This window comes from Hypanus sabinus, chromosome 7, assembly GCF_030144855.1.
Source record: "Hypanus sabinus isolate sHypSab1 chromosome 7, sHypSab1.hap1, whole genome shotgun sequence".
Taxonomy (NCBI): Eukaryota; Metazoa; Chordata; class Chondrichthyes; order Myliobatiformes; family Dasyatidae; genus Hypanus; species Hypanus sabinus.
Genome location: NC_082712.1, coordinates 161,486,282 through 161,504,926, shown reverse-complemented (window position 1 = coordinate 161,504,926; position 18,645 = coordinate 161,486,282). Strand labels below are relative to the sequence as shown.

The 18,645-nt window shown below is 43.4% G+C and overlaps 1 protein-coding gene across 2 annotated transcripts in view; it reads left to right on the top strand.

Annotated features, from left to right (window-relative positions):
* LOC132397358 (transmembrane 7 superfamily member 3-like) overlaps positions 1–18,645 on the top strand; it is a 57,773-nt gene that overhangs the window by 24,510 nt on the left and 14,618 nt on the right. For both annotated transcript variants that reach the window (XM_059976026.1, XM_059976028.1), the window contains 2 exons: positions 2,003–2,123; positions 4,741–4,912. In XM_059976026.1, the coding sequence (XP_059832009.1) occupies positions 2,003–2,123; positions 4,741–4,912 (293 nt within the window). The remainder of the gene's footprint in view (positions 1–2,002; positions 2,124–4,740; positions 4,913–18,645) is intronic.

The following is an 18,645-nucleotide window of genomic DNA, read 5'->3' as shown; positions in this document are numbered from 1 at the left end:
CCTATACCAACTCCTTCACCATGTATTAAACTGTAGTTCTGGCCTCACTAGCATATGACACAGGTAACAATCCTGAGATCACAACCCTGGAGGTCCTTCCCTTTACACACCTAACTCCCTGAACTCCCTATGCAGAACCTTGTCACTTGTCCTTCCCATGTCATTGGTACCCTCATGGACTACGACTTCTGGTTGTTCACTCTCCCACTTATGGTTGCTAAGGACATGGTCCAAGATATCCCAGACCCCGGCACCCATGAGGCAACATACCATCTGGTAATCTTGTTCTGCCCCACAGGATCTCCTATCTGTTCCCCTAATGAATCCCCTATCACCACAATGTGCCTTTTCTTCCCCCATCCCTTCCAGGTCACACAGGCAGACTCACTGCCAGAGACCAGACCACTGTGACTTTCCTCTTAGGTCTTCTTCCCCCTGCAGTATCCAAAGCGTTGTATCTGTTGTTGAGGGAGATGACCATAGGGGTAATCTGCACTGGCTCCTTAATCCCTTTCGCCTTCCTAACTCTCACCCAGTCTCCTGTGTCCTGTGCTTTGGGTGTAACTACCTCTCTCTATGTTCTATCTATCACCCCTTTTCATCCCCCCCCCCCCCACCATCCGAAAGTGGCAGAACCAAAATTACAGTGAGACAAAATTAAGTTTCAAGGCATCAGACTGGCCACTGTGAATGCAGCCTTGGGAAAGCAGCCAATATAATCTAGCTCCCCTCCCAATCAGTCAGTCTCTCCCTTCAGGCAGAAATTACAAAATCCAGGCTCTAAGAATTTTATATCCTTGCAGGACTCTTGAAGGGACCTCCTGTAGAATAAAAAATTCAATCTACCACATCATGGCATTTACACTTTACCTGCACTCTCCTTCCCCTGCAGCCTAAAGGCTGATTTATACTTCTGTGTAGTAGCCTACGCCATAGCCGCCTTAAGTGGCCTGCGCCGTCGTGAGCATTTATACTTGTGCATTGGTGTGTCTGCATCACTCTGCAATTCACCACCAAAGCAGTTGGCGGTGGGGTTTCTACGCCACTGTGTAGAGTTACTTCGTGTACTTCAACCAAGGGTGACTGAGCGCATCGTGTTGGAGTTGGAGTTAATAAATGTTGAACAAGGGTTACTTCTATTGAAATTACTGCAACGCAGAAAAGAGAGAAGACGTCGGAGGAGATGGTATGTGTGACCATTAAATGGATTGAGGCAAAAGGAGGGTGAAATTTCTGTGCTCGTCTGGCCACTGAGAGACATTGAGGAGGAAATGCATTTCAAATATTTTTGGATGTCAGCAGGTATATTTGACGATTTGGTTCTTCGTCTCCAACCATTTATTTTGCATCAGTGTATGCACAGTATGCCTATAGACAGGGGGAAATGCGATGCTACCAAGCGGACCAATCACAGTTGTTGCGGTCTGCGTCACCACGATGCGCAGTTACATTTTTGGAGAAGTGTGCGTCAGGCTATGACATAGGGTAGGGCGTAGGGTACAGCGTAGGTTACCCGGCTATGCCGTACCTATGGCATTCATTTGACACAGGAGTATAAATCAGCCTTAACACTGTATTCTGGATTCTTTGTTTTTCCTTTCGTGTCAGCTCACTGTATGGAGTAATTTGACTGGATGACATAGAGATAAAATCTTTTCACTCTATCTTGGTACATGTGACAATAATAAACCCAACACCAATTAACACCTCAGCTTTCTCTTGACTGAAGCTGATCAAAAGGAGAATTGCTTGGGATGTGCCACAGGTGCTTGCATACTACTTGCCTCAGTGTCGACTGTTTACTCTTTTCCTTAGGTGCTGCCTGGCCTGCTGAGTTCCTCCAGCATCTTGTGTGTATTCCATCTCATTGTCTATTTTTTCTTCACTTTCACTTTCACAATGAGCTTTTAGGAATTGGTGTCCTACTATAGTCATATGTTTTATAAGGAGATGATCAGTTGAACATTTGAACCAATCAATCACCTTTCCATCCAATACTCAGAACCCATACCTGGTGCCTGCAACCTCGAGTTTACCTTGGAAAATGACCCAAACTTGCACTTGATGTTCAATGTGTATGAAACCACTGTATCATTTGCGCCAGCTAACCTGGGTGTAAGCAGGTAAGTCAGAGTTAACATGGGTATTCTTTTGATTGTTATCTTAGTTTCATGATTTTCAACAAGTATGTTATCTTCAAAGGATTTCAAATTGTACTGAAATTCTATCATCTTCCATTTTAAAATGAAAGTTTGTTCCTGTTCAAAATTGTGGTATCGTGCTTCTTAAAATATGTTTATTGACTTGCAAAGTCTCAGTTTTCAGTGCTGTAGGCTTTGAGCTCCAAGCACTGTATTGTATTTGTCGCACTGGTAACTTCACCTTTCAGTAGATAAATTCCAGTGGTTGTGGGTGTCACTGATAAGAGCAGCTTCATTGCCCATCTTGGCTGCTTTAGAGGAGGAGATCAAGAGCTGTCTTGGTCTGCTGCCAATTCATTCGTTATACCTCTCACAAAGTTAACAGCAGAGGGTCCCAGGGTTTGATTGAGCATCAATGGTCGAACAATTACCAGCATCTATGTCAGGATTATTTGTGAGACTTGAGAGGAAACTTTGGGAGTTAAGAAACACTAGAAGACATGGAAACAAAATTGGGCCATTTGGCCCTCTGAGTCTGCTCTGCCATCAGTCATGGCTGATTTTGTTTTTCCCTTTAACTTCATATGTTCCTCCTCCTCACCTCCCCCCCCACCATCCCCGAAGAGGGAGGTAGTATTGGAACCTCTGGAAAGCATTAGAATAGGTAGGTTAGAGGAACAACACCTTGTATTTCATCTGAGTAGCCTTCAGCCTGCTGGCATGAACATCAATTTCTTGAATTTCCAGTAATGCCCCCCCCCCCACCATTCCTCATCCCCCTTTCCCTCTCTCACCTTGTCTCCTTGCCTGCCTATTGCCTCCCTCTGATGCTTCTGCCCCCTTTTCTTTGATTTCCCCCTTCTCTAGCCCTGTATCTCTTTCACCAATCAGCTTCTCAGCTCTTTACTTCACCCCTCCTCTCAGAGTTTCACCTGTCACCTTTGTTTCTGCCTCCTCCCCCCACCTTTGAATTCTACACCTCATCTTTTTTCATCAGGCTTGCTGAAGGGTCTCAGCCCGAATCTTCGACTGTACCCTTTTCCATAGATGCTGCCCGGCCTGCTGAGTTCCTCCAGCATTTTGTGTGTGCTTTGTGGATTCAGAGTTGGTTTACACAGAAAGCAGAAGGGGTGGTCGATGGAACATATTATGTGTGGAGGTTTGAATCTGAAGGTGTTCCACAAGGTTCTTCTCTGGGAACCTTACTCTTTCTTGGGCGAGAAAGTGGAGTGGTGGGTTAGTAGGCCTGCAGAGAATATGAAAGTTGGCGGTTTTGTGGATTGGTTAGAAGGTTGCCGTAGGTTACAACCACACATGAACTGGATGCAGAATCGGATGGTGAAGTGACAGATGAAATTCAGTATGGAAAAGTCTGAAGTATACACTTTGGAAGATCGAACTTGAAGACAGAGTACAAGGTATTTTATTCCAAAGCAGGAATTTTATGGGTACGTAGGAGCAGAGGGATCTGCGGCCATGAGTCCCTTGAGGTTAACATGCAATCGATTTAGTGGTTAAGAAGACATAATGACGTGCTTGTTTTGATTAGTTGGGGTGATTGAGTTCACCTAAATAAAATTCTGGTTAGACTATGCTTGGAGTATTGTGTTTGGTTCTGGTCACCTCATAGGAAGAATGTAGAAGCTTTAACAAGGATGCAGAGGTGATTTACTAGGATGCTGCCTGAATTATGAGGATAAGTTGAGTGACTGAGAATGAGAAGACATTTGTTGGAGGCATAGAGGGGTATTGAGTGGAGAGTCAGCATCTCTTTTCTAATGTGGCAATGGCTAATACACAGAACGTCAGTTTAAGGTGAATAGAGGAAAGATTAGGGGAGATGTCAGAAGTAGGTTTCCTACACAGAGAGAGTGCTGTGTGCCTGCAATGCACTGCTGAGGATATGGTACAACAGAGATTTTAGAAGACTTAGATTGGCACAGGGATGTACAAAAAAACTCCATGGTTATAGACTAGTAAAGAGTGAAGAGTTGATTGTGGAGCAAGTTTATATAGGTTGGAATAATGTTGTGGGCCGAATGGCCTGTAGGATGCCGTACTGTTCTGTGATGAGTCTTATTTTTTTGTTGTTGCTTATTGTTTTCTGTGTCCTAAGCATTGCGGGCATGCTTTGTAGGCACTGAAATGTGTGGTGACACTTGCAGGCTGCCAACCCCCCCCCACCAGCACATCCTTGGGTGTGTTGGTAGCTTATGCAAACAACGAGTGTCACTGTATGCTTTGATGTACACGTGATTAATAAACTTCAACCCCGAGTCTTCTTGACCCTCTGGTTCAGTCCTTGAGGATGCTGGAGTCCCTGCTTTAACGTATGTACTGTTTGTTGTCCTGTAGATCTAAGGCATGTTAAAGATAATGATAATAACTGAAATAAAGGCCCAGTGCTTTAGTTTATAACCTCCAAGGAGAGATTGATGGAAAATATGTTGGTTCTGTATATTGACCTTTTTCAAAGCTTAAAATTTCAAGCATTCAGAACTATGCTTTCCCTCTGTGTGTGAAAGCATAGTTTTGAGAGAGAATCAGCTAAAGTGTTCAATTCATTTACGTTACTGCTTTTGTTTATTTTTTTTTAAAGAGGGTTGCTGCCCCCTGCCTGTGATGTTAGGACAGATTCTCATACTAGGTGGAGGTTGACCTACGATCTTTACCAATATTTTCTACCTGAGAATGACCTGAGTGTGACAAGTCTATTAACTGGAATGAGGAAGATGTCATCTGTTCAAAGCATAGAAGTGAATGGATTGAAGGTAACAAAGGATATTGTTAATGTAATGATGTAAGCCTTGAGGAAAAATTGGTGGGAGAGTTTTTCTCCTTTAAAATTTAATAATTTCAATGATATATTCAACTTGTTTTGCTTGGATTCTTGACTAATATTGAACTGCATAATATAGACTTCAATTCCTTAATGAAGTCAGAGAGCTTAGAGTATAACAGAGGTACAATATCTGTACTTAACAAAACCCAGAGCTGTAGATGATTCCTGCTTTTAAGTTTTTTGTGGTATGGTCTTTACTTGGCGTATTCTCTGGACTGTGGTATATCTTCTACCTCTGCCGTTTTAAATCCCCACCCCCCCCTTTGTTAAAAATCCCTCTGCAGTTATTAAATTGCATGGCTCGTCTTGACTGATGTTGATAAGCTTTTTACTGTCTCTTTGCTTGCACGTGACCTCTGAGAGTTCAAGTAGTGGACATCTTCCAGCTGATTTCTGTGTTCAAAGCTTTGGAGAGGCTCGAAGTTTTCATTGCCTTGTTAGTATTTAATTTTTGTAACTGCAGTTTTCTGTCTGTTTGCTCTCCCTTCCTGCCTTTATAAACCAATATGCAGATATATTATCCAGCTTTCAAATGTTTTCCGAAAAGCTTTCATGTCATACCTTGAGGTTGCAGTTTCTATCCTGATAGCAAGTTATGGTGCAAGGTTATTATTATGATTAATATTAACCAAATTTGTATTAACAGATCTTGCAGCTTGTCCAGTTGGCTGAAATTCGCCGATAGTATAACGTATCTTGTAATTTCATATGTTTTCATTTTATTAAATCTATTTTTATGGAATGATTTTAAAAAGCATGAGTGAATCACTGATATGGTCAAGTAGTGCTTTTTTGGGCCACCTTGAGGTATGCATTTCATTTACTGTATTTGCTGACACAAGAAAAAAAGACTCTGTCATTAATTGTCCAGTAAGTAGTTGTGCCAGCAGATTATGAGGATGCATTAGGTGCTGCTTGCTTTTAATTAAAGTTTGTCTTTAGGCATATAGCAAGTTAAACAGTTTGTCATGCATTTAATCATGATTAAATTTCATGGTAGTTACCCACTAGATTTTAAATATGATTGTACTGTTAAATCTCACATTAGTTATCCATTACATTTTAAATATGATCGTGCTGCTTTCCTATAATCTGGACTGGACTTTAATGCAGTATTCAGTAACTTTTGTTTTATGGTGAGAAACCAGAGTGACACTACCTAATCGATTAGTCATTGTTTTCAATGTAGCCTCATTTAAATCTGATCACTAATGATTGATGAGTGCATCCCCGTCCTTTGTAATCCATTTTTTTGGATCCTCCTGCAATCAATGCAAAGGGCCATGGAAAAGCTTTTTCAGAATCTGGTTGCAATGTATAATGCCAGCAGTCAGCAACAAGTTGTTTGATTAATTCAGATATTTTCTAGTCAATCATTATGCAAAGCTTTATACCGGGGAGATTTACTAGAATGTTACCTGAGTTTCAGCACCTAAGTGACCTAGGTTGAACAAGTTAGGTCTTTATTCTTTGGAGTGTAGAAGGTTGAGGGGGGACTTGATAGAGGTATTTAAAATTATGAGGGGGATAGATAGAGTTGACTTTTTCCATTGAGAGTAGGGGAGATTCAAACGAGGACATGAGTTGAGAGTTAAGGGGCAAAAGTTTAGGGGTAACACAAGGGGGAGCTTCTTTACTCAGAGAGTAGTAGCTCTGTGGAATGAGTTTCCAGTAGAAGTGGTAGGGGCAGGTTCAATTTTGTCATTTAAAAAAAAATTGTATAGGTATATGGACAGGAAAGGAATGGAGGATTATGGGTTGAGCGCAGGTAGGTGGGACTAGGTGAGAGTAAACGTATGGCACGGACTAGAAGGGCCGAGATGGCCTGTTTCCATGCTGTAATTGTTAATATGGTTATATGAACTGATTTTAATGGTTACACATTGACACAATAAAGCATGGCCAATGCCTCAGTAAAATTTCCAGGTAGTAAATACTCTCTGAAATTTGTACAGAATGCTTGAGCTATGTATTAGGTAATTTGAGGTATATATTGGTAAATAATCATAAAAGCTTCAAGAGAGGAGCCACCTCCTGCATTAATGTCTATCAACATATGATTCAGATCATGAAAATTTGTTTTCTGTCCTATGGCTACAAATAGCAATTCTTCTTAGAAAAATACGTTCCATTCTTGCCTCGAGCTATATTTTATTGAAATATGACATAAGAATAAGTGTGACAAAGATGTTCCAACAAAGTTTTAAATTAAAGCAAAACTTTACATTTTGCAGCCAAGTGCGCATTGTGACAAACTAGTCAGGCATCTTTGGTACGAGACCACAGAAATTGACCAGGATCATCTTCCCCTGAGCAGCACAACTGGTCTTTTTTTCAGTACAGACACTTCCAGATCATGAGGGATCCAAAGGCTCAGTGCAACTCAAAGTTGCCATAAGTTGGAAATCTCATTAGTTGAGATTGCAGAAATTCCACTGATAGCTAATTAGACATAGTACAGATCTTGCTTAATTTTAGATCCTAGAATTAGCTAATATGGCATATTCAAAGCATGCCAGATTGCAGCGATTGCTGGTACACAGTGCTTCAACCTGCACTGACTTCTTTAGAGACTACGATATTTTCTTCACAATATTATTGACAGCATACCAAATGCAGTTTTTAAGAATCTTCCATTTATGTTATCAACGTATACTCCTTATCCAGTTCCACCCGATTGCTCAGTGTTCATTTCTTGAAGGTTTAGTTGTATGATCCAGTTATTTTTTTATTATTATTTTCAACGAGTTATTTTTCTTCAGAACTTGACAATATAGGCCTGAGCAGCTTATGAGGTTTCAATTGCTCTGCAGGGATGATGTTAAGCAATTGTGCAAATTCCAACCGGTCAATATTTTTGCCATTCTGTACTGATAAAAGTCCCAGAAATTTCAGCAATTGCATTGCAGCCACCACCTGTCAATGCCGCAGGATCTGGAAAAAAATAGTAGTTTGTCAGAACACTCTTCAGGAACAGGTGCTCCCATATGGATGGGTGTAATTTGTCAACCTGGGTACCTTCTTGGTATCATTATCCCTGCCTTGGTAGACGCAGACTGGGTGGTGGAGGACCTCTCATTCCTGGAGGCATTTCCATTGGTGCTTCTCAGCCAGGAGACATTTCCATAAGTGATTCCATAGGCTGCCTCATAACAGGAAGACTGCCCATTGGTTGGTGACTTTTATCCATGCAAGCCTTATAATATTCAATAGGTTTTAATAAGATTCCCCCCCCCCCCCATTCTTCTAGACTCCACTAAGTGCAGGCTGGAGCCATCAAACACCTCATAAATTAGTCCTTTAATTCCCAGAAATATCCTCATGATCTGCTCTGGACCCTCACCAATGCCAGCCGAAACGCCAACAGTGCTTCTCCCTATAGATGCTGCCTGGCCTGCTGCGTTCCACCAGCATTTTGTGTGTGTTGCTTGAATTTCCAGCATCTGCAGATTTCCTCGTGTTTGCACAATACTCCCAAGTTTATTCTGACCAATGCCATATAAAGCCTCGGCATTACCTCCTTGGTTTTATATTCTAGTCCTCTTGAAATAAATGCTAACATTTTATTTGCCACCTTCGCCACTAAGTCAACCTGTAAGCTAACATTTAGGGCAGGGTTTCCCAACTTTTTTTTATGCCATAGATCCCTACCATTAACTGAGGGGTCCTTGGACCCCACATTGGGAATCTTGTACCAGTACTCCTAAGTCCCTTTGTGCCATTGAATTCCGGATTTTTCCCATTTAGAAAATAAACTATGCCTTATTTGTTCTACCAATGTGCCTGACCTTACATTTCCCTACACTGCATTCCATCTGCCAATTCTTTGCCCATTCTCCTAATTGACTTCTTCTGCAGACTCCCTCCTTTCTCAGCACTACCTTACCTCTCCACCTATCTTCATAGCATTCGGAACTTGGCCACAAAGCCATCAATCCTGTCATCCAAATCTGGTGCTGCCTGTATTTCCGTGCTACGTCCCAACTTCCAGTTTGTCAAGTGCCGATATTGATGGTGCCACAGCTATTCTGTTGTCTGGCTTAGATGCTATGTTACTCTTCTGTGTTTACACTGATAGTTGTGAATGCCTTTTGCTATGTGTCGTCTATTTGGACTGTGAAATCTGTCCAGGCTAAACTGGTCATTAGCGCATTCAATATGATGGGAGAAATTAACTGTCCGAAGAAGCTAAGCAGTTGCTTTTTGTTCATTTTGTTGCAAGGATCTGTGTAAAATCAAGAAGCATTTTTCTTTTAATTTCAAATGTTAATGTCAATGTACTGGGGACTAAATTAGGGAGCTTGTTGTTTGGGGAGTGGTGGATATGAAGAAGTGGATTCCAGTTCCTTCTGCTTTAAAATGTTGCTTTCTTGCTTCTTGGAAGGAGACTTTTCTTTCTTTAGGATAGAATGCCTTTGTTCCCTGCCTGCTCATGTCTGTCTAAATAGCTCTTAAGTAGTGTTTTCATATCTGCCCTAACCCTAACCCTCCCCTCACAGCATTTCTCATGCCCATAGCACTGAGTGTTTAAAACAACAACTTACTTCAGAAATCTCTTTTAAACTAACCCCCCCCCCCCACCCTGAAACATATGCTCGCTAGTATTAGAAACATAGAAAACCTACAGCACAATACAGACCCTTTGGCCCACAGGATTGTGCTGAACATGTCCCTACCCTAGAAATTACTAGGCTTACCTATAGCCCTCTATTTTTCTAAGCTCCATGTACCTATCCAAAAGTCTCTTAGAAGACCCTATCATATCCACCTCCATCACCTTTGCCGGCAGTCCATTCCACACACTCTCACTTACTGCTGACATCTCCTCTGTACCTGCTCCCCAGCACCTTAAACCTGTGTCCCCTTGTGGCAGCCATCTCAGCCCTGGGAAAAGCCTCTGTCTATCCACACGATCAATGGCTCTCATTACCTTGTGCATCTCTATCAGGTCACCTCTCATCCTCCGTCACTCCAAGGAGAAAAGGCCGTGTTCACTCAACCTATCCTCATTAGACATGCTCCCCAATCCAGACAACATCCTTGAAAATCTCCTCTGCACTTTCTGTGGCTTCCACATCCTTCCTGTAGTGAGGCAACCAAAACTGAGCACAGTACTCCAAGTGGGGTCTGACCAGGGTCCTATATAGCTGCACTATTACCTCTCGACTCCTGAATTCAATTCCACGATTGATGAAGGCCAATACACCATACGCCTTCTTAAGCACAGAGTCATTTGTGCTGGAGCTGGATAGCTGAATAGATATCTGATGGATAGGGGAATCAAGGGATATGGGGACAAGGCAGGGACTGGGTATTGATAGTGAATGATCAGCCATGATCTCAGAATGGTGGTGCAGACTCGAGGGGCCGAATGGTCTACTTCTGCACCTATTGTCTATTGTCTATTACCACCCTGGGAGAGAGACTCTGATTATTTACCCGAACTATGCTTCTCATAATTTTATATACTTCTATCTGGTTGCTCCTCAGCAACTGATGTCACAATAAAAATCATTCAGTCTTCCACAACCAGATGAAGCACAAGATCCACAATCTGCTGAGGACTAGATGAGTTACATTCAGAACTGACGACCTAGAAAAGTACAAGATGTCCAGCAATGATCTACAGAAAGCCATCTTGAGTACAAAGTTGCAATTCAGGTCCAAGCTTGAATCACAGAAGGGCACTCAATGGCTGTGGTTGGGTTTGATTGCTATTATCTCCTACAAAGGGAAAACCAAGTATCGTATAATATATGACAAGGCTTTGCTCCCAGAGGAGCTCAATGCTTTTTATATTCTCCTTGACTGACAGAACTTGGAGACACCTTCACAACTCCTAGAGCTCACGTAGACTGTGATTTTAGTCTCTGAGGCTGAGATGCAAGCATCTTTCGGGAGGGTGAATCCACGGAAAGCCCCTGGCTCAGATAGTGTACCAGGCAGTGTACTTGAAGACCTTTGCTAATCAACTGGCTGGAGAATTCACAGTTATCTTTAACCTCTAACTTCAGCATTCTGAGGCACCCACTTGCTTCAAGTAGGCTTCCATCAGACCATTTTCCAAGTACTTCCACCCACTGTAATGAAGTGCTTTAAGAGGTTGGTCGTGAAGCATATCAACTCCTGCTTGAGGAGTGACTAGGATATCCACCAATTTGCCTCCTGGCACAGCAGGTGCCATTTTATTGATTGTTCATTCAGCTCTGGAACAACTGGACAGTGAAGGTGCATACATCAGGATGCTGTTCATTAACTATTGCTTTGCATTCAACACAATCATCCCCTCAATTAATCATTAAGCGTCAAGCCCTAGGCCTTTTTACTTCCTTGTGCAACTGGATCCTCCATTTCCTCACATAGCAGACCCCAGTCAGTATGGATTGGCAATGACATCTTCTCCACAATCATCATCAGCGTAGGTGCACCACAAGGCTGTGTGCTTAGCTCCCTGCTTTACTTGCTTTTATACCTGTGGCTGTGAGGCTAAGTACAGCTCTAATGCCTTATTTCAATTTGCAGATGGCACAACCATTGTCAGCATACAGGTGGCATGTTGAAAACCTGGCTGAATGGTGCCATGACAACAACCTCTCACTCAACAGCAAAATCAGAGTTGATAATTGACTGCTGGAGGAAGAAATCAGAGGTCCATGAGCCAGTCCTCATTAGGGAATCGGGTGGAGAGGGCCAGTAGCTTTAAATTCCTGTTCATCTCGGAGGGTCTGTCCAGAGACCAGTTTGATCACAATGAAGGCACAGCAGTACCTCTTTTTTTTATATATAAAAAGAAGTTTGTGTAGATTTAGCACATCATCTGAATGTTTGAAGTTCTGTAGATGCAGAGTGGAAAGTACCTTTGGTTGCATAACAGTAGTATGGCAGCACTGAGGCCAAAGAATGGAAATGCTTATAAAAAGTGGTGGATGTAGCCCAGTCCATCAAAGGAAAAGCCCTCATTACATCTACGTTATCAAGGACCCCCAACTACCCAGGCCATGCTCTCTTTCGCCACCAGGGAGGCAGGGCCTTGGGACCCACACTGCCACATTCAGGAACAGCTATTCTCGTTCAACAGTCGGGCTCCTAAACCAGCGTGAATAACCTCACTGATTCCACAGACTATGAACTGCCTTTCAAGGACTTTGCTGCTTATGTTCTTAGTATTATTTATTGCACATTGGTTATTTGTCAGTCATTATGTGTAGCTTTTCTTTGACCTTATTGTACATTTCATTGTACTGTGACTGCTTGAAAAATCTCAAGGTAGCATACAGAACGATGACATGTACTTGGATAATAAAATTTACTTTGAGCTTTGAAATTGCTTTGAAATGATCTCCTTGCACACGTTCTCCCCAAGTTATGTCTAGCCTTTACATATAAACAAGCATATGGAGAACAGCAAAATGAATTTGATGGCTGCTTATAGCTTGCAGGCATCCTCTGCCATGTTGTTAAATCTTACTTCAAATTATTACCAGTTACTCGATGCAAGAACACACAGTACTATGGAGGATAAAGAAACAGCTTTTTACTTAGTAGCTCGTTACTAGAGAGAGAGAGCTCTCTTAAGGCACACACAGGGGCTTGTACCGGAGGTCTGTCCACCCCACCCCCCCCATCCCCCAAGCACAGGGACACAGATTTTTTATACCATTTTTTGTCACATATGCAGGAAACAGTTTTTTAGTTGCCCCCATAATCACATGCCCAGCAACAGTGGTATTTCAAGGCAAGGACCTCTTGATTACCTTAAAAGGCCATCAAATTCAGATAATTGAGACAATGTGTGCAATGAGATAATTCCTCATTTTCCTAACTATAATTCCACATTTTTGGAAACAAAATATATCTAACCTTTGCCTAACAATTTATGGGACTATCTTACAAGACATAAAGCGCAATTTTAATTCTTGCAAAACCATATATTAGGAAGTATGTGATAAATAAGCAGAACTCAACCCACAAAACATAACATAGTTGTTAATCTAAAAATGCATAAGCAGATTATTCAGAGCAGAACAATCAGAAGTCTGCAGTTGTTTCCAAGACTTCAAAAATCATTTCTCAACCCTTTAACCCTTTAACATCTGATTCACCCCTTTTATCATATGATAACACAATTAAGTTGGGGCTGAAAACGGTGCCGCTAATTTGGTAGCAAAAGCCGTACGGCAAGTTTTTAAACAGTACACAACACACAATGATAATCACAACAAGAATGACTAATCCATGCAGGAGATAAGAACCCCATGATCCCCCTGGCAACCAGTTGAGCCACCCTTCTCCTGCGGACCCTTGCCTAAAACGAACTGCTCCGGAATCTCTAGAATTGCATGAGAGACGTTATAGGTCTCATCCCTGACGTGAGTGATGCACTTATCCCCAACTGTGGCACACACCCCTCCTTGCTGAGCTAACTGTTAGTCCACAGCATACCGGGTCTGCAGAGCGTAAAGCCGAAGTTCTGCCATTTCTTGGTTAATTGCCTCCAGGTCCTCTATTGTGCTGCTCCCCAATGCCGTCAGCCCAGAGATGACAGCTATGGCCCTGAGGGAGAACGTGTTGAGCCAGCCATAGCCGACTGCTGATCCCAGAGTGGTCGAGTCCTTATAATCCACACAAAATTCTTTACGGATGGATCAAGCCACCAGTCATTGAATGTGAGCTTCCTGCGGGCAAGGAAGGGTGAGAGGGCTGATAGTTCCAACTGCGAATAGTGGAGGCAGAACATTAGTAGCCGTAGTATAGGTTCTGTTAAAAAGGAACACATATCCGCTCTTTGCCCAGTACTATGTGGAACTACCAGAAAATATTTTCTGATACCATGTATTTTCAGAGCGGTATATTGGGGCGAAAGCCTGTGACGTTGTCCCTCTAGAAATGTGGGTCCCATTACAATGACCACATACGTACTGACTCCCTTTGGGTAGGGAAACACACCTTTCTCAAGTCCAGGTACATGAAAACTTCCCTCTTTTTATTCTACAATCATGATTCAGACACTGCTTTTCAATTCAGGGGATGTTCTTAGGGACTTTGACAATTACACACCCCCATCCTAATCCTCGGAAACAGAAAGGGTAGCTTTGGGTGCCCCTACAGCTAGAGTTAGTGACCCAACATCCCTTTTCCCAATCGTCATTTTTTTTCCTTCGTTCCTTTAGCCAGGACTAGTTCCCCAGCACTTGGATCGCCAATTCTCAGAGCTCCACCCGAAGGTACCGTTCAAACTTTCCCTGATCACCTTTACACTCTCTGCCTGACCTATCCTCTTCCACTAACTTCTCCCAATTCCTTTCAGATGGGTCAGCCACGAATAATGCCTCCACAGATTGAGCTAAGGGGTAACATACAGTTCTAATACCATATAATCACATATGCATTTCATAAAAGAGATTACTTTCAAAGTATCTGTTAGTACAAACATAAAGAGACCAAGTCCGACAACAATCACTTTTCGTCCTGCGACCATCGCTTAACATATAACATATAACCATATAACAATCACAGCACGGAAGCAGGCCATCTTGGCCCTCCTAGTCTGTGCCGAACTCTTAATCTCACCTAGTCCCACCTACCCGCACTCAGCCCATAACCCTCCACTCCTTTCCTGTCCATATACCTATCCAATTTTACCTTAAATGACACAACTGAACTGGCCTCTACTACTTCTACAGGAAGCTCATTCCACACAGCTATCACTCTCTGAGTAAAGAAATACCCCCTCGTGTTTCCCTTAAACTTCTGCCCCCAAACTCTCAAATCATGTCCTCTCATTTGAATCTCCCCTACTCTCAATGGAAACAGCCTATTCACGTCAACTCTATCAATCCCTCTCAAAATTTTAAATACCTCGATCAAATCCCCCCTCAACCTTCTACGCTCCAATGAATAGAGTCCTAACTTGTTCAACCTTTCTCTGTAACTTAAGTGCTGAAACCCAGGTAACATCCTAGTAAATCGTCTCTGCACTCTCTCTAATTTATTGATATCTTTCCTATAATTCGGTGACCAGAACTGCACACAATATTCTAAATTTGGCTTTACCAATGCCTTGTACAATTTTAACATTACATTCCAACTTCTGTACTCAGTGCTTTGATTTATAAAGGCCAGCGTTCCAAAGGCCCTCTTCACCACCCTATCTACATGAGACTCCACCTTCAGGGAACTATGCACTGTTATTCCTAGATCTCTCTGTTCCTCTGCATTCCTCAATGCCCTACCATTTACCCTGTATGTTCTATTTGGATTACAATCGCTCAGGTAAATCCATGGTTGTGCCCTTGTACTTTTACTGCTGTGGGCGTTTGGAGAAGTATCTGAAAAGGTCCTTTCCACCGGGGTCCAAGCTTGGGACGCTCCCAATCCCTTATCAGTACCGAATCTTCAATTTTCAAATCTGGCCACTCTGCCTCCAGTATTTCCTGTGGCTTAAACGCCTCCTGCACCTGAGAATGAAGAAACTTTAGAGAGGATGTTAACTGCCTGAAATACCTTGCCAATTCATCCCCCATAAGGTTAAGGTCAACTTGGGTGGGAGGCCAAATGATAGCATCCCATGGAGTCCTTCCGGGACGTCCATAAATAATTTCAGCAGCTGATACTCCAGTATTGGAATGGGGAGTAATCCTTATATGATACAAAGCTAATGGAAGGACCTTCAGCCAGTTCAGTCCAGTTTTGGACATTAACTTAGTTTAATTTTCCGGGCGCAGTTAACCCGTTCCACTACTCCCGCAGCTTTCAGGTGATAGGCTCAGTGAAATCGCTGTTCAATGTGCAGCACCTCCCATAGCTCTTTATTTGCTTTTCCCACAAATGAGGACCATTGTCCGAATTATCTGTCTGGGTACCCCGAATCTTGGTATAATCTGTGTAAGTAACAACCTTACCACTTTGGAAGCTTCATTATTGGTGGTCGGAAAGCTTCAATCCATCTGCTAAACATATCTACAATCACTAAACAATAGTTATAACAGTGTACTTGCGGTAGTTCAATAAAATCAAGCTGAATGTATTCAAAAAGCTCTCTCTCAGTCGCACTAAGTAGGGTGCCCAAGAATTTTACTTGGCGTTGGCCACACTTCATCTTGTGAGAAGGGACCACATGTCCCCAGGAATGGAGGGCATTAAGGAGTCTATTGGTATCCTGCTCATTGGCAGACTCGGAGGGGCTGGCCAGCAAAAGGTTGTCTGCATATTGAATTACCATCGAGCTGCCAGGAAGCTGCAAGTCTCTTAATTGGTTATGCAGTATCTGGGAGAAAATTGTCGGTGAATGGACAAATCCCTGAGGGAGAAGCATCCAGGTATATTGCGGACCTTGGAAAGTGTACCACAAATAGATACTGCGAGTCGGGGGTCAATGGAATAGCAAAGAGCATGTGTTGCAGATCAATAATAGTGAATGCACAGACATCCATTGAGATATTACTAAGAATGGTAGCAGGGTTAGGGACAATAGGATGCAAGGGTTCAACTATTTACTTAATTTTACGCAAGTCTTGTACCAGGCGCCAGTCCGTTCTTCCGGGTTTAGGGATGGACAAAATGGGAGTATTACAAGGCGACAGGTAGGGGACCAAAATTCCCTGTTTGCAAAAGCCGTCTGTTAGAGAAGTTATACTAGCAACGCTTCCTTCCAAAAGGGGTATTGTGGAATGGAGGGTAATTGTGCTCCCCGTTTTAGCCTGACATGCACCGGGGCCACTGAAGTCAATCCCACCTCGTCCTTTGATGCAGCCCATAAGTCAGGGGTTGGTTCATCTGACGGAGAACGGTGTGGCTGATAGTGGTGGAGTAGTCCCTGTAATGAAAACGGGGTAGGGTAATAGGTAAAGGTGCCATCTGTTAGCGTTTGGGGTACTCCTAAGATGAGTGGGTTTGCCACAGTCGATGGGCTAGGAAGCCTAGTTCCTTTGGCTTGTGACCAGCCACCACTGACAAGGTAACATGGGGGGGGATGCAAGGCCTGACTGACTCTAAATTTCAGCAGGCACTTGGATTAGGAATGCTGTCCTTGCCCTGCACCTCCCCAAGAACCGTGACTCTGACCATGCTGTCCACAAAGGGATCATATCGGGTTTCCAATTCCTTTGAGACCCCTGAGGGGTCACATCCCAGTGTCACGTGGATTGGACACCTTAAGGGGTGGGTCAAAATCACCGGGCTGAAGGTCTGTGGACCACTATTAGGGAGGGTGGCGAGTCCAAAGTATTCTGCCAGTTGCCGGGCCGGTAACAGTAATGCCACTGTCAAGGCACTGAGGCCAAGGGAGCATAATAGATCTCTTCCTGCTAAATTTACTCCAAGATTTGTCATTTGTGCAGACTGGATTTCAGTGCACTGGTCTCCAAATTGCACCTGTAAAGGCGCTGTCAATGGACAACAGGACGCTGTTGTCCCGTCAGGCTGCTGAGAGTTACCAGATCATCTGATATTCCAAAATTGCTGAGTTATACATGATAATTTGAGAGTTGAGGTAGTTGCCCCAGTATCCACCATGAAAGGGATACTCTACTAACAAATTAAGTACGGGCTTATCTTCTGGATTGTAGGTAAGCGTGGGAAACAGGTGGGCGGGCATCAGTGGCTCATCTAGTCAGGCCGCAAATGGTTACCTGTGGTAAAAGGATGTTGCCTGCCTGGATGTTCGGGCCTTCCTGGTGGGTTGTTTAAGTGGTAGGGGCAATCCTTTTCTCAATGGTTTGTGGCAACACAGTGAAAGCTTCCTGTCAACCGGACACTGAACGGGGCCGGGTCGGAAGGATGGGGGAGCGGAGGTCTTCGACCACCACGGGGCTGAGGACTTGGAGCATAAGGCAGCCCATACAGTGGTGCTCTGGGTCCATTAGGGTGGACTGTGCACCCATGGCCTGATTGCTCCACCCATCTAGGGACACGATACTGGGGTTCCACCTGGTATTCCGTATTGTCAGGTTTCCGGCGGGGAGGCTGAGGGGCCATCTCACACTTTACCTTCGAGGGCCTGGATTCTTTAATCAGGTTCCAATAGAATATGAGCGCTCGCTTCATCTGGGGTGGGGAGTTATCTGACCAGTTCATATTGTTGGCCCTTATGGCAGTAGCAATATTCTCAGGGATACATTGCAAGAGAATAGCATTAAACTGAGGTGAGGCATTGCCAGCATTGTAGGTGGTACCCCCAGCATAGGTTGCATAGGTGGAGCAGAAATGGTCCCAAAAGTCAGCACCATCTTCCCTTTCCTTGGGTCTACATTCTAAGTCTTTGGTCATGTCAACAGGCTGCTGCAGGGTCGTCTTAAGGGCTCGTTTAATTTTGTCCACCTGTTCCCATGGGTCTTGATTCGCTGCCGAAAATGCCTGCCAATTATTTTGATTGTCTAGTCTCGCATACCATTTAGTCCGTTCATCCTGAATGAGGGCCTTGCAGCATAGACCGGAAAGAACTTGGGAAGTAGCCTGATACATTTGAGTGGTGCTTATTTATATAGTCTATAAAATCGTCAGGATTCGTCTTACGGTTACCTGACCTGCTCATAATCGTGCACATTTCATGAGGTTTCCACGGGGTATAAACAGACAGACTGCGTTCATCGGCGTTTCCATGGGGATTGTGGACAATTTGGGTCGAGAGCAAATGTGGAGTGTTTGCATCTGGGGTTGCAGATC